Here is a 16,318-nt window from a genome sequence, read left to right as displayed (position 1 = left end):
CCCAGATCACACCACTGCACTCCAGCCTGGATGACAAAGCGAGATTCCATCAAAAAAAAAAAAAAACATATAATATGCATACAATAACATTTACTTTTTAAGCATACAGTTTGATGAGTTTTATCAAATATATATGGTTATATAACCACCATCACCATTAAGGCAGAATCTTCCCATCACTCAAATAATTCCCTCAGCCCCACCCCTTGCTGTCAATCACTTCTCCCACCCTAGCCACTGGAAATCACTCATCTGTTTTCTGTTTCCTTGGTTTTGCCTTTTCTAGAATGTTCTATACATGAGATCACTGAGAATATAGTCTTCTGTGTCTGGCTTCTTTCACTTAACGTAATGCCTAGCTCAGCAGTGTGTCAATCCTCCCTCCTTTGCCATTGCTGAGCAGTGAGTATTCCACTGTATGGCTGTACTACAGTGTGTTCATTCATTTATTCATTCACCAGCTGATGGGCAGTTGGATTGTTTCCAGGCTTTGGCTATAATGACTGAAGCCACTGTGAACATTCAAGTACAAGTCTTTGTGTAGACAGTTTTCATTTGGCGGGATAAATACCTAGGAGTGGTATCGTGTGGTTAAGTGTACATTTAAACTTAGAAAACCTGCCAAACTGTTTTCCAATGTGGCCTGTACCGTGTTGCATTTCCATCAGCAGTGTTTGAGGATTCCAGTTGCTCCACATCCTCCTCCCCACACTCGGTTTCATCCATCTTTTAAATGTTAGCCACTCTGGTGACTGTGTACTGATATATTAGTGTGGTTGTAATTTGCATTTCTACAACTGACTAATAATAATGTTGCACATATTTCTGTATGCCTAGTGGGCATTTTTTTGTGAGTTTTTAAAAATTGGGTTGTTGTTACCTTCTTATTGAGTTGGAAGATTCTGGATGTTTATTCAGGTATGTTTCTGCTAAGAGGTGGACTGGTTCTACCCTGGTCCTAACAAGCACCCTGGGCCTGCATCCCTGTTTGTGTCTGTGAGCTGGATCCCCAGCCCTTTCCTCCCACTACCTACCACCCAGCAGTACTCCTCACCCATCACTGTAGCTCCTTCTATGACATTTCAGCCTGTCTGTCCCTCCCTCCAGCTAGCCAGAGGCAGGATGGCTCAGTGATGCAGGGTGGGCCCTGAAGACAGAGTGCCAGGGTTTGGACCTTGTATTAGCAAGGGTCACAAGGGAAATTTACTTTATCTCTCCATAGCGCTGCTGTGAGGATCCAATAAATTAATCCATAGAAGAGCTTAAGACAGCACCTGGCACAAAGTATACATGAGCTATTATGTTATTCTTCCAGCCCATCGTTTCTGTGTTGTCATAAACATGAATGCAGGACTCAGTGTCCCAGCTGTGTGTCCCTCACATACATTCCCTGACGCCCACAGGTCTTGTCTGTCACCACCTCATTCAATAAGCCATGACTCTGCCTCGTCCTTGGCTGGGGCCTTGCATTGGACATTTCTGTATCCATATTTGTTTTTTAAAAACTAGCTGTTGGCCGGGCGCAGTGGCTCACATCTGTAATCCCAGCACTTAGGAGGCTGAGACAGGTGAATCACGATGTCACGAGTTCAAGACCAGCCTGGCCAACATGGTGAAACCTCATCTCTACTAAAAATACAAAAAATTAGCGGGTGTGTTATGCGCGCTTGTAATCCCAGCTACTTGGGAGGCTGAAGCAGGAGAATTGCTGGATCCTGTGAGTCAGAGGTTGCAGTGAGCTGATATAGCACCACCGCACTCCAGCCTGGGCAACACAGCAAGACTCCATCTCAAAAAAAAACTAACTGGACTTGATACTCTTGTTAGAGGAATATTTTTCCATATCTGTTAACTTTTCTTCTATTGTTATCCATCTGTTCAGGTTTTTCTGTCCTCCTGAGTCAATTTTGATAATTTATATATTATATTTTGAAAATCAGACATTTCCTCTAGTTGTTTGTTAGTGTCTTCTCTGTTATATTTGATCAGATTACCAAATCTAATCAAAAATGTTCATCTAGGGCCAGGCAGCGGTGGCTCACACCTGTAATCCCAGCACTTTGGGAGGCCAAGGTGGGTGGATCACAAGGTCAGGAAGTCAGAACATGCAAGCTAACACGATTGAAATCCCATCTCTACTAAAATTACAAAAATTAGCCAGGCATAGTGGCTGAGCCTGTAGTCCCAGCTACTTGGGAGGCTGAGGCAGGAGAATGCGTGAACCGGGGAAGGCGGAGGAGTTTGCAGTGAGCCAAGATCTCACCCTGCACTCCTAGCCTGGGGCTGACAGAGTGAGGCAAATCCTCTCAAAAAAAAAAAAAAAAAAAAAAAAAAATTCATCTATTTTGTTAGCCTTTTTAAAAAACTGGGTTTGGGATTTGTTAATTGAGTTTACTGTGGCTTTTGTTTGTTTTCTGTATAATTAGTCTCTGCTTTTATCACTATCAATTCCTTTTTTTTTTTTTTGAGATGAGATCTCGCTCTATCGCCCAGGCTGGAGTGCTGGTAAGCAATCTCAGCTGCACAAGCTCCGCCTCCCGGGTTCATGCCATTCTCTACCTCAGCCTCCAAATAACTGGACTACAGGCGCCCGCCACCATAACCGGCTAATTTTTTTTTTTTTGTGTGTGTGTATTTTTAGTAGAGACGGGGTTTCACCGTGTTAGCCAGGATGGTCTCGATCTCCTGACCTTGTGATCCGCCCACCTCGGCCTCCCAAAGTGCTGGGATTACAGGCGTAAGCCACCATGCCCGGCCTATCAATTCCTTTAATCTGATTTTCCTTTTGTTTACTTTATCTGTGTATTGAGGTTTTGAGCATCTTGAGAGAAATGCTTTGCTCACTGATTTCCCATTTATTTTATTTTATTTATTTTTTGGAGAGAGGGTCTCGCTTGATAGCCCAGGCTGAAGTGCAGTGGTGCAATCATGGCTCACTGCAGCCTTGACCTCCTGGGCTCAAGCAATTCTCCCACCTCAGCCTCCTGAGTAACTGGGACCTCAGGCACACACCACCACAGCTGGCTAATATTTTATTTATTATTTTTTTTGTAGAGATGGGGTCTCACTTTGTTGCCCAGGCTGGTTTTGAACTCCTTGGTTCAAGTGATCCTCCCGCCTCAGCTTTCCAAAGTACTGGGATTACAGGCGTAAGCCACCATGCCCAGCCCCATTTACTTTATAGTAAGTGCCTTTATGGGTGTAAATGTTCCTCTGAGACAGCTTTAGCTATTAGCCATACTTTTAATATTTTGTACATTCATGGTTATTCATTTATAAATGGTCTGTAATGCAATGCAGATTTCCCCTTTGGCCCAAATGCTATTTACAGCAGCACTTTTCTCTTTCTGAGCAGACAGAATATTTTGGTTTCCACTCTGTTGTTTGTTTCTCGTCTGCCTCAGCCTCATTTGCTAGGTGTTCCCTTGGGGTGCCTTAAGTCTGAACCACTCAAATATTTGTGTTTCTCCAAACACCCCTGACACTGTCCTGCTGGTCTCTCTATCTGGAATGTCCTTCCCTTCCTAGCCAGTTCCCCCTAGTGCATCAAAGAAATCCTGCCCTGTTGCCTTCAGAAAACAAAACAAAACGAAACCTATCAGTCTCTTTATGTTCCCAAAGACGCTGTAGCTTTGCTGGTATCTGGTTGTATTAAGCTGTTCATTTGTCTCTTCTGCTAGATGGTAAGCTCCTTGGAAACTAAAAACTAATCACTTTTCTAACTTCAGACTAAGCACAAATTAGGTTCTCAAGAAACAATGAGTAATGAGTGATCCAGTATCCCCTTCCCAACATATTTTTGGTCATTGATACCATCATTCTGAGTAGTTACTAGGGAACAATTCACTGCAGTAACCAATACAGCAAAACATGAAATAGAGTTACATAGTAGAATTGTATTTGTTGCCCATATAATAGTCAAATGCAGTTCTTCATCAGCTGGGAGGTTCTCCTCCACACAGTCATTTAGGAATCCAGTGAACATGGCAGAGCTTCCTAGTTCTAGACCCAAACCCATGTCCTCTTTCTCCACAGTGATGACAATGCTAGCAACAGCTGGCCAGCTGTTCTGTAGTTCTCAGCCTCCCTTGCAGTGAGATGTCTCCATGCAATTTCAGTGGAGCAACATATACCATTTCCATTTCCAGATGCAGGCTCCTAAGAAGAGGACAGCTTCTTTATGATCTTTCTCACCTTTCTGTCGGTTAGCTGCAGATAATGATGCTAACCATTAGGGGGTGGGTGGAGCCATAAAGTAGAAGAACCCTGGATTCCTAAATGACTGTGTGAAGTGTTCCCTAATTTCACATAATTAAGTGTTTCTTAATTTCCTGTTTGGATTATTTGTTGCTAGTGTATAAAAAAATCCTGATTTTTGTGTGTTGATATTTGTGTGCTGGAACTTTGCCAAATTAGCTTATTAGCTCAATTTGATCTCAAATATTAGCTCACATATTTTTGTGGATTATTTATGGTTATCTACATAAGATCATGTCATCTGAAATAAATATAGTTTTATTTCCTTCTTTCTGTCTTAGTCCACTTGGGCTGCTGTAACAAAATGCCATAAATTGGAGGCTGAGAAGTCCAAGATCAAGGCACCAGCTAATTCACTGTCTGATGAAGGCCTGCTTTCTGGTTCATACATGGCACCTTCTAGCTGTGTCCTCACATGGTGGAAAAGGCAAGGTAGCTCTCTGGGATTCCGTTTTTTTGTTTGTTTGGTTTGGTTTTTGTTTGTTTGTTTGTTTGAGACAGAGTCTCACTCTGTCACCAGGCTGGAGTGCAGTGGCACAATCTCGGCTCATTGCAACCTCCGACTCCCTGGTTCAAACGATTCTTCTGCCTCAGCCTCTCGAGTAGCTGGGATCACAGGCACCTGTTACCACGCCCAGCTGATTTTTGTATTTTTAGTAGAGACAGAGTTTCACCATGTTGGCCAGGATGGTCTCGATCTCCTGACCTCGTGATCTGCCCACCTTGTCCTCCCAAAGTGCTGGGATTACAGGCATGAGCCACCATGCCCGGCCTCTGGGATTCTTTTTATAAGGGCTCTTTTTCTTTTTATGTGGGCTCTACCCTCATGACCTAGTCACCTCCTAAGGTCCCACCTCTTAATATCACCACACAGCAGATTTAACATATGAATTTTGAGGGGGACACAAAGAATTTTCCATAGCACTTTCCAATATGGATACCTTTTATTTATTTTTCTTCTCTAATTGCTTTGGTTAGAAATTTCTTCCCTAACTGCTCCACTACTATGTTGAAAGAAGTGGCAAAAGTGGGTATTCTTGTCTTGTTTCTATCTTAGGAAGAAAGTTTAAGTCTTTTGCCATTGAGTATGACATTAGCTATGGGGTTTTCGTATATGACTTTTATCATGTTGAGGAAATTTTCTTCTTGTTTCAATGAAGATAGGGTGTTGAGTTTTGTCAGATGCTTTTTTCTGCATCAATCAATATGACCATGTAGTTTCTTTGTTTTATTCCATTATTGTAGTATATTACATTAATTTTTGTATGTTGAACTATTCTTGTATTCCTGGGATAAATTTCACTTTTATATATAATCCATAACCATAACCTGAAGATATGCTGAAGAGGCTGGGTACAATGGCTCATGCCTGTAATTCCAACACTTTGGGAGGCTGGTGTGGGAGGATCACCTGAAACCAGGAGTTTGAGAAAAGCCTGGGCAAGTAAGCAAGATCCCACCCCTACAAAAAAATTGAAAATTAGAGCTGGACGTGGTAGCTCACACCTGTAATCCCAGCACTTTGAGAGGCCGGGAGGCAACAGGATCAGCCTGGAGGTCAGGAGTTCTAGGACCCCAGCCTGGACCAACGAGAGACCCTGCCTCACTTGAAAATACAAAATTAGCTAGGCGTGGTGGCCCATGCCTGTAATCCCAGCTACTCAGGAGGCTGAGGCAGGAAAGTCGCTTGAACCTGGGAGATGGAGGTTGCAGTGAGCCAAGATCATGCCATTGCACTCCAGCCTGGGCAACAAGAGCAAAGCTCCATCTGAAAGAAAGAAAGAAAGAAAGAGAGAGAGAGGCAGGAAGGAAGGAAGGGAAGGAAGGAAGGAAGGAAGGAGGGAAGAAGGAAGGAAGGAAGGAAGGAAGGAAGGAGAAGAGAAAGAAGAGAAGAGTAAATAGAAAAGAAAAGAAAAAGGAGAAAGGAAAGAAAAGAATCAGCTGGCACAGTGGCTCACGCCTGTAATCCCAGCACTTTGGGAGGCGGAGGCGGGTGGATCACGAGGTCAGGAGATTGGAGACCATCCTGGCAAAATACAGGAAACCTCGGCTCTACTAAAAATAAAAAAAATTAGCCAGGCGGCAGGGCGGGTGCCTGTAGTCTCAGCTACTCGGCCGGGGAGGCTGAGGTAGGAGAATGGCGTGAATTCAGGAGGCAGGCGGCAGAGCTTGCAGTGAGCGGAGATGGCGCCCACTGCACTTCAGCCTGGGCACAGAGCAAGACCTGTCAAAAGGAAGGAAGGAAGGAAGGAAGGAAGGGGAAGGAAGGAAGGAAGGGAAGGAAGGAAGGGAAGGAAGGGAAGGAAGGAGGGAGGGAGGGAGGAGGGATGACGGACGAAGGAACGAAGTCGAAGTTAGCTCGATGTAGGAGCCAGGCACCTTTAGTCCTAAAGAGCCTGGGGAGGCCGAGGCAGGGATTTCGTTTGAGCCTAGAAGTTGAGGCTGCAGGAGGAAGACCACTGCACTCCAGCCTGGAGCAACAGGGTAAGACCTCATCTCAAAACAATCTTTTTTTTTTTTTGAGATGGAATCTCGCCGGCGCCGGTTCTGGCTGGAGTGCAGTGGCTGACCTCTGCTCACACCGCACTTCCGGGCCCCGGTTCACGCCTATCTCCTGCCTCAGCCCTCCCGGCAGTTGGGACTACAGGCTCACCATCACCACCTAATTTTTTGTATTTAGTAGAGACGGGTTTCACCGCGTTAGCCAGGGATGGTCTCAATCTCCTGACCTCGGATCCACCCCGCCTCCCAGTGTTGGGATTATGGTATGCATTTCACCACACGCTCGCCTAAAAACAAATCTCAATAGTGAAGAATTTTATTTGCTGGTATTTTGTTGAGGATTTTGCATCTACATTCACAAGAAATATTACTCTGTAGTTTCTTTTCCTGTAGGTAGCATCTTTGTCTGGCTTCAGTATCAAGGCAATGCTGGCCTCATGAAATGAATCAGGAAGTGTTACTTCCTCTTTTCTTTTTTTGAAAGCATTTGAGAGAATTGGTGTTAATTCTTCTTTAAATGGTTGGTAGAATTACCAGTGTAGACATCTGGTCCTGGGATTTTTTTTGGTTGGTGGGTTTTTTTAGTACTAATTCCATTTCCTTACTTGTTAGTAGTCTAATGAGATTTTCTGTTTCTTCCTGAGTTAGTAGTAGTAGCTCCTGTGCGGAATTTTTGCATTTCATCTAAGTTATCCAAGTTTACCTAAGTTAAAGTTCCATTTTATCTAACTTGTCTAAGTCAACAAACAATACTAAATTGTTCATAGTATTCTCTCATAATCCTTTTTTTCTATAAAGTCAGTAATAACATTCACTCTTTCATTTTTTCATGCCTGATTTTAATAATCTGAGTTCTCTCTCTCCCCCTCCCTGCAATTGAGAGTCATTTAAAAGTGTCTTGTTTAAATTTTATGTATCTGTGAGTTTTCCAGTTTTCCCTTTGTTATTCACTGCTAGTTTTATTTCATGTGATCCAAAAAGATACTTTATATGATTTCAAATTTTTAAAATTTACTAAGACTTGTTTTATCCCTAAAATATCCTTGAGAATTCCCATGCACATTTGAGAAAAATGCACATTCTGCTGTTGTTGGATAGAGTGTTCTGTATATGTCTGTTAGGTCTAATTGGTTTAGAGTAGTGTTCTAGTTCTTTCTTTCCTTATTGATCTTCTGTCTAGTTGTTTAATCCATTATTCAAAGTAGTGGCCAGTCATGGTGGCTCACACCTGTAATCCCAGCACTTTCGGAGGCCGAGGAGGGTGGATCACAATGTCAGGAGTTCAAGACCAGCCTGGCCAACATGGTGAAACTCCATCTCTACCAAAAATACAAAAAAATTAGCCAGACACGGTGGTGCATGCCTGTAATCCCAGCTACTCAGGAGGTCGAGGCAGGAGAATCACTTGAACCCAGGAGGCAGAGGTTGCAGTGAGCTGAGATCACGCCATTGCACTCCAGCCTGGGCAACAGAGCAAGATGCTGTCTCGAGAAAAAACAGAAACAAACAAATAAAAAAAAAAAAACAAAGTAGTATACTAAAGTCTCCAACTACTATTGTAGAACTCTCTATTTCTCCCTTCAATTTTGCAAAATTTTGTTTCATGTATTTTGGTGTTCTGTTTGTAATTTTTATATCTTCTTAATAGATCAAAATTTTTATCAACATATAATATTCTTTGTCTCTTGAGACTTTTTTTTTTTTTTTTTACTTAAAATCTATTTGGGCTGATAATACAGCCACCACAACCCTCATTTTGGTTGTTATTTTCACAGAATATCTTCTTCCATCCTACTTTCAAATTCTTCTGTCTTTATATCTAAAGTGAGCCTCTTGTAGATAGCATACAGGTGGATAATGTTCTCTTTATTCACTCTGCCAATCTCTGCCTTTTAATTGGAGTTTAATCTATTTATATATAAAATAATTACTGATTAGGAAGGACTTCTACCACTGAGCTATTTTTTTCTGTGTGTCTTACACATTTTTAAGTTTCTCAATTCCTCCATTACTGAATTCTTTTTTTAATTCTTGATTTTGTGTGTGTGTTGTTACATTTTGATTATTTTCTCCTTTTGATAGTGACAGGAGGCAACCAAATGCCTGGCAGATAGGAGCTTGTCCCCCATGAAACTCCACTTTCAAGCCAAAAAATAGCCTGAAGGCTAAAAGACCAGACTGCTGGTCCCAGATGAAACCCACAATCCAGAGTGAGAACTTCCATTCCTCTTTGCCTGCCCTCTGAATAATCCCTTTTAACCAATCGAATGTTGCCTTTTCTAATACTACCTATGGCCTGCCCCTCCCCCATTCTGAGCCCATAAAAACCCTGGAATCAGTCACACTGGGGGCACTTTGCCAACTTCAGGTAGGGGGACCACCTCTGTATCCCCTCTCTGCTGAAAGCTGTTTTCAACACTCAGTGAAATTCTCACCTTGCTGTCTCTTCGATTGTCAGCGTATCCTCATTCTTCTTGGGTGTGGGACAAGAACTTGGGAATCAGTGCACAAACCAGACTTGGTCTGGGCAGCACGGGTGGGTGGACAATCTCCTGCAGCAGGTAGCATGGCCAAGTGAGGCCTGGGCAGGGCATCACCGAGGTCCCCAGCTTGCAAAGTGACCAAGGAAAAGTCCTGTGTCACTTTCCTTTTCTTATATTTTTCAGTTATTTTCCTAATGATTGCCTTGGGGATGGTAATTAACAACTTACACTTATAAGAAGCTAGTTTGAATAATAGTTCCAATAGTATATGAACACTATACTCCTATACATCTCCATCCTACTTCCTTTATATTGTTATTCCCACAAATTGTGTTTTTATACATTATATCCTCACTAACGTAAACTTATAATTATTTTCCACATTTGCTTTTTAAATTGTATAAGAAACCGAGAATCACCAAAAAAAAACTACATTAATATTCACTGTTATATTTACCTATATAGTGACATTTAACAGTGTACTTTTATGTTTTCAGATGTCTTTGAATTACTACTTAGTGTCTTTTCATTTTAGCCTCAATGTTTTCCTTTAGCATTTCTTACAGGGCAGGCCTGCAGGTAATTAATTCCTTTTGGTTTTCTTTATCTGAAATGTCTAATTTCTTTTTTATTCTTGAAGAATAGTTTTGCTGGTTATAAGATTCTCAGTTAATAGTTTTTCTTTTCTTTCAGCACTTCAATTATTATTAAAGTGTTGTTATTATTATTATTATTTTGAGACAGTCTCCTTCTGTCACTCAGGCTGGATTGCAGTGGCACAATCTCTGCTCACTGCAACTTCCGCCTCCCAGGTTCAAGTAATTCTCCTGCCTCAGCCTCCTGAGTTAGCGGGATTACAGGTGCCCGCCACCATGCCCGGCTAATTTTTGTATTTTTAGTAGAGATGGGGTTTCACCATGTTGGTCAGGCTGGTCTCGAACCTGACCTCAAGTGATACACCCACCTTGGCCTCCCAAAGTGCTGGGATTACAGACATGAGCTAGCGTGCCTGGCCTAAAATGTAATTATTATTACAGCTGCCATTTGGCCTCCTTGGTTTCTAATGAGAAATCATCTGTTAAACTTATTGCAAATCCTTGGTATGTATGCTATGTGTCATTTCTCTCTTGCTGCTTCCAAGATTCTCTCTCTGTCTTTGTCTTTTGACAGTTTGACTATAATGTGTTTCACTGTGGATTTCTTAGAGTTTATCCCACTTGGATTTCATTGAGCTTCTTCGATGTGTATGTTTGTCTTTCAACAAATCTGGGAAATTATTTCACATTTTCTCAAATATATTTTTCTTCCTCTTTCCATCTCTCTTCTTCTGGAGCTCCCATATACTTACATTGGTATGTTTGATGGCATCCTACTGGTCTCTTGGGTTCTGTTCATTTTTCTTCTTTCTTTTTTTCTGCTATGCAGACTAGATAACTTCAATTGCCTTTTCTTCAAGTTCACTGATTCTTTCTTCTGCCTGCTCAAATTGGCCATTTAACCCCTCCAGGGACTTTTTCATTTCAGTATTGTACTTTTCAGATCCAGCGTTTCTATTTGATTCCTCTTTAATAAATTATCTTTATTGTCATTCCCCATCTGTTAATACATTGCTCTCCCAATTTCCTGCAGTTCTTAGTCCATGGTTTTCTTTAGTTCATTAGGCATATTTAAGACAGTTGACTTAATGTCTTTGACTAGTAATTCCAATGTCTAAAATTCCTTATGGACAGCTTCTTTTAAATTATTTTTGTCCTGTTATAGAGCCATATCTTCCTCTTTATTTGCTTTGTAATACTTTGTTGAAAACTTAACATTTTGAGTAGTATAATGTGGTAATTCTGGAAGCCAGATTCTCCCCCTCCTTTGAGATTGGTTTTGTCGTTTGTTGAGGGCTTCAGTTGTCCATTTGTAGAGTGACTTTTCCAAACTATTTTTGCAAAGTATGTATTCTCCGTTGTGTCTGATCATTGATGTTTCTGTTCTGGTGTCTCTGCAGTCAGCCTATGACCTGGAAGTATTCCTTAAATGCCTAGATTTTTTTAAACCCAAGAAACAAAAAACCTAGCATGTACCTTTTTAAAAATCTTCTGATAGATGCCACCTGGAAGGCTGCTGCTGCCTGAAGGGGCAGAAACAAAGGCAAGCTCTACTCTGAGCCCTCAAGGAACCACCAGATAAACAAAAGAAATTTGATTCTCCAAATTTCTGGAAGACAAGGTCCTTTCTGCCCACTCTGGCTCCAGCCAGCTGCTCTAGGAACACAATTACTGTCCCCATGGCCACAGGAATGTTGAAGAATGCAGGATGGTAGCTGGTTTGCCACACCACTCACTTATGAGCCATCAGCATGCCTCTCCCTTCATCAAGCACTCCCATGGTTACTGTAAGTGTCCAATCAGGTTCCAGAATTCTGAAATAGTTGACTCTTACAGGATTTTTTTCTCTCCTAACTTAATGATTGTCTAGATCGAGGAACCAATTCCTGAAGTTTCCTATTTTGCCAGTTTCATGACATCATTCCCTAGTAACTCTCTTTTCAGACAAAAAGTTTCATTGACTTACTGTAGGACTAGCATCAAAGAGACTATGCCACCTAGTCTGTCTCCTTAAAACACCGAAATAATCAGTACACATTCGGGTAGGAGTTTGGCATTAGATCTGCCATCAATCAAGAGCTGGGGACAGCCCATGTCTTAAACTCTGACCCAAGGGCTAAAATATTCTTTGGTAGCAACAAAAGCTACAAACTATTGAACAACTTGTATGTGCCAAGAGCCTTATCTGCATTATCCCATTGAATCCTCTCAACAGCCCTTTGAGGTAGTAGAATTGTTGCCTGCCCCTTACTGAGGCTTAGAAACATTAAGGAATTTGCCCAAGGCCCTAGAGCTAGTGAGTGGCAAAGCCAGTCTTCAGACTCAGGCTGGAGATCCTACAGTTCTGTGTTACCCCAGTGTTATCCTGCCTCTCAGCAGGGAGTCTTGGATGATTCTCCTACCCTCTCCCTAGGCAATGCACAGGACTACTCCCTGCACCCTTACTCATGCTCTGCCCTTCTTCCCCAACAGTGCTAGCCTTAGGCTTTATCCCCGACACACAGCCCAGGCTCCGTTCCATCTGTTGACAGAGGCAAACACTGGGGCAAAACCGACCTCTGTGGCTACCACTGTGTCCACCTCCACCAGCTTCAGCTGAAGCCTCTGAACATCTCCAGCATGGAGGAAGCCCCAAAGGACATTTCCTGTCCCCCAGCATATGCTTGACCCTGAAGCCCCCCCGCCCCATCTAGTCGAGAAGACCAAACTTTTAACAATCCCGGAGTCAGAGTGACCCATGGGTGAATCTTAGCCAGGTCGCTCATAGCTGTTGCATCCTAGTAAGTCCCTTAACTCCCATGGGCTTCAGTTTCCCTGTATATAAAATGACAGCCTTCAGCTCACAGGCCAGTTGCAATCCATCTAAAGGGTCTAGCACATCCCCTGGCATGTGGAACCCATATGTGGTCATTTGATCCTGGCATGCTCTACTGTCTCTCGGCTCCTCTCCCCTTGCCTCTTTCCCTGACATCCTGGCCATCACCCACTGCCTAACACCCTCCCACTCACCAAGCCCTTAGCCTGCCCCTTAGCACAAGAGCACAGCCAGTCTCAAGTCTACCCTGCTGTAAGCAAACACTTGCAACATCATGCTGACCTCCAGGCCCTGTTGCATCAGTATGCCCACACTTGGTTCCCAGCTGGTACTGAGGGTATCAGGGAACAGGCCAGTGGTGGAAGGGCGGACACTTTGTGTTCCCTGGCTTCCTGGCTCCCAATATCTTTCCCAATGGCATATGGGGTCTAGCAGACCTTGGCTCTAACTATGAGCCAAGTTAGCTCTTTTAACTAAGAACAAGTTAAATTGGCTCATTTAACTATGAACCTCTATCCTTTAGAATCTGGGTCTTCGGGCTTGCTTCTGTGCAAAATGGCAGATAAGGCTCAACCTTTCTTTTTTTAACTTCATTGTTAAATATTACTCCATTAATACACATTTACTGCAGAAAATGTAGGAAATACAGATAAGCAAAAAGGAGAATAAATTAAAATCACTCATACCACCATCAGCAAGATAATTACTGTTACCATTTTGGTATATTTCCTCCCAATACATATATCATCTGTATCATATTATGACAAAAATGGAGCATACTATGTTTCCTATGTTTCCCCTGTGTTAGTCATCTATTGCAGTATAACAAACTGCCTCAAAACTTAGTGGCTTCACCTTTCCATGTATTATGATGACAAGAATGTGATATGACACTGTCCTATATCTGGACCATATGCTAAAAGACAGAAAATGGTTTCTAAACTTATTTGTCCTGTAATAACAAAATTTTATTTCATAAAATGTTTAAAAAAAAAACCATAGTAGCTTGAAACAACAAACCTTTGTTATCTCACACAGTTTCTGTAGGTCAGGAATTCAGAAGCAGCCTAGCTGGGTGGTCTGGCTTGGTGTCTCTCCTGAGGCTGCAGTCAAGGTGTTAGCTGGGGCTGCATCATCTGAAGGCTTGACTGGGACTGGAGGAGCTGCTTCCAAAGTGGTTCACTCACATGGCTGGCAAGTTGGAGCTGCCTATTGGCAAGAGGCCCCACTTCTTCTCAATGGGTCTTCCCAGAGTTCTTGTAGGCATCCTCATAGCATAGCAGTTGGCTTCCCCCAGAAGGAACAGTCCAGGAGAGGACAAGGCCGAAGCCACAGTGTCTTTTCTGGCTTAGGCTCCGAAGTCATACTCCACCATTTCTGCATTATCATATTAATATAATGCAGGCTAGACCTATTCTGCATGGGAAGGGACTATACCATGGGGTGAACACCAGAAGCAGGGCTAATTGAAGGCCAGCTTCAAGGGTGGTTACACATTCCCTTTCAACAGTGTGTCATGAACATCTTTCCATGCCAATAGGAGCAGATGAATCTTAACATTTTTAATGACCACATATAAGTGTAGCATAATTTATTTAACCAACCTCCTGTAGTTGGATATGTGGGTTGTGTCTCATTTTTTGATACTAGAATTAATCATTTTGAATATCCATCACCAAACTTGTCATATTATTTTCTTGTGATGAATGAAAAAGAAAATCAAGTCATGCCTGTCAATCTGAAGCCTGAGCAACTAAGAAATGGGGATACCACAGGGACATAGAGCAGGGTCCCTTCTGACTCTGCTCTTCTCTTTCTCTCCCCATTAAATGGGGAGTTCACTATCTACTGCACAGCTGCACAGTTCTGTCTTTTCAGAAAGTTCTAAGCAGAAACAATGTTCATCCATCCTCCTCAGGATAGCCCTTGAGCTACTGAAGACTCTAAGCAGGTTCTGGACATCCTCCATGAATCATCATCTCTGAGGCCCTCCCCTTCTTGGCCCCTCTTCTCTGGACAGGTTCTGGACAGGCTTGCCCTTCCAAAATTCCTGGAAAGCAGCAGGAACTGTTCCTGCTACACTGACCCTCAACTTTAATGCAGTGCAGACCTGTTGGTGTCACCCCTTATCCTGAAGAGGGGGCATTGAGACAGGACAAGGGTGGGTGCCCAGGAGGGTTGGCATGAGTCATGAGAATCTGGTCCTGGAGAATTAGACAGTGTGGGGAAGTAGGGGTGTTGAGTGCCTTTCTGGCCTCACAGATGCCAATGAGTATCAGCAGGTGGCCCCCAGAAAGGAACTCTAGGTGATGCCTGTGGCTCTAAACACAGGCTAGAGAGGGCACTTGCAGTTCAGCCAACCCAGAAAGGGGGCCCCCTTGCCTCAGATTCAGCCTTTGTACACATCCTCAGCCTTTCTTGAGAACTGAATTTAGATTCTCCTCCCCTGTGCTGTGTGCTTGGCCCAGGAGAAGGGCAAGTCTCGCTGGGTAGCTGCTTCTTGGCCTGGCTGAACCAGAAGGTCCCAGTGCCACTCCAAACCTGGGTGTGAGCCCTGCCCCCATGAGCAAACAGTAGCTCAGAGCTGGGGGCTGTGGGGGTCAGTGGCCTGTCACATGAGGTCTGATGAGGCCACCTCTGCTCTATTTTGGGAAAGGGATCAATTGTATCAAGGGCTTTCTTGGGAGTGATCACTCTGGCCCACTTGCCAGCTCCAGCTAATTTTAGCAGGCTTTGGCAGGTGCCAGCAAGTACGTGGCATGTGGATGTCACTCCCAGGTGAGCCCAAGGAGGGGTCTGGGCCAGAGCCCGGGAGTCATGGTCTATGCCCACGGAGGCACCCAAAGCAAGCCTGAGGCCTGGACTTTGCAGTCACAAAATTAAGAATGATAGCCCCGGTTTTTTGTTTGTTTTTGGTCAATTGGCCGCCTTCCTCCACCACCCCTTCCCCAAGTGCCATACAGACCCCTGGATTGTATGAAATGCACATCGAACCTCTCTGCAGATGAAAATCCACTGGGGATCCCCTTGCCTCCAAGAGCAAGTCCAGACCTGCACCGGCGAGGGTCAGGCCCCCTTAGGACCCCCTCCCTGTCTGAGGGCATTTCAATAAGTGTTCTGTCCCCAAGGCAGCCTGGTGACTTTCTGCCCGCACAAGGCTGAGGAATAGCAGGTGGGTAGGCTGGCTCTGCACACCTCCTCCTGCTGGGCAGCAATCCCAACCCCATGTTCACAGAGTGTGACCAGCTGCCCCATGGCTCTCTCCCCATGGCCCTGTCAACTCTTACCCCACATGGGCCTCCCCTCCCTTTCTGGCCCTGCCTCTCACCCCATGGCAGGGGGCAGAGTATTTCAGCAGCTGCCAGGCTGAGCCCTTTCAGTGCAGAAGCCCTGGGCTGCCAGCCTCAGGCAGCTCTCCATCCAGGCAGCCATTGCTGCCACAGCGGGGGCCTTATGCTCCAAGGCTACAGCATGTGCTAGGCCTCAGCAGGCAGGAGCATCTCTGCTTCCCAAAGCATCTACCTCTTAGTCCCTCGGAGAGATGGCGATGGATGCCACAAGGAGCCAGGCCCAGACAGCCTTGACTCTGGTAAGGGTCACACCAAAGTTAGCGACTTTGCATTGGGAGAACAGCGCCCAGGGCAGGGCCCTTGGTTTTGCAGATT

The 16,318-nt window shown here is 43.9% G+C and overlaps 1 protein-coding gene across 4 annotated transcripts in view; it reads left to right on the top strand.

Moving 5' to 3' along the window:
• The window catches only part of GCK (glucokinase), a 49,435-nt gene that overhangs the window by 18,163 nt on the left and 14,954 nt on the right, over positions 1–16,318 (top strand). Inside the window, exon 1 of one of the 4 annotated variants that reach the window (XM_021935828.2) lies at positions 3,091–4,689. The exons of 1 other annotated variant lie outside the window; for it this stretch is intronic. In XM_021935828.2, the coding sequence (XP_021791520.1) occupies positions 4,621–4,689 (69 nt within the window). In that variant the 5' untranslated portion in view covers positions 3,091–4,620. Of the gene's footprint in view, positions 1–3,090; positions 4,690–12,475; positions 16,243–16,318 lie in introns of those variants that run through there. 2 more of the 4 variants (XM_017956741.3, XM_003896050.5) reach the window with 2 other exon arrangements.

Source organism: Papio anubis, chromosome 4 (genome assembly GCF_008728515.1).
Source record: "Papio anubis isolate 15944 chromosome 4, Panubis1.0, whole genome shotgun sequence".
In the NCBI taxonomy this organism is placed as follows: Eukaryota; Metazoa; Chordata; class Mammalia; order Primates; family Cercopithecidae; genus Papio; species Papio anubis.
This window is presented reverse-complemented; position numbering and strand designations above follow the sequence as displayed.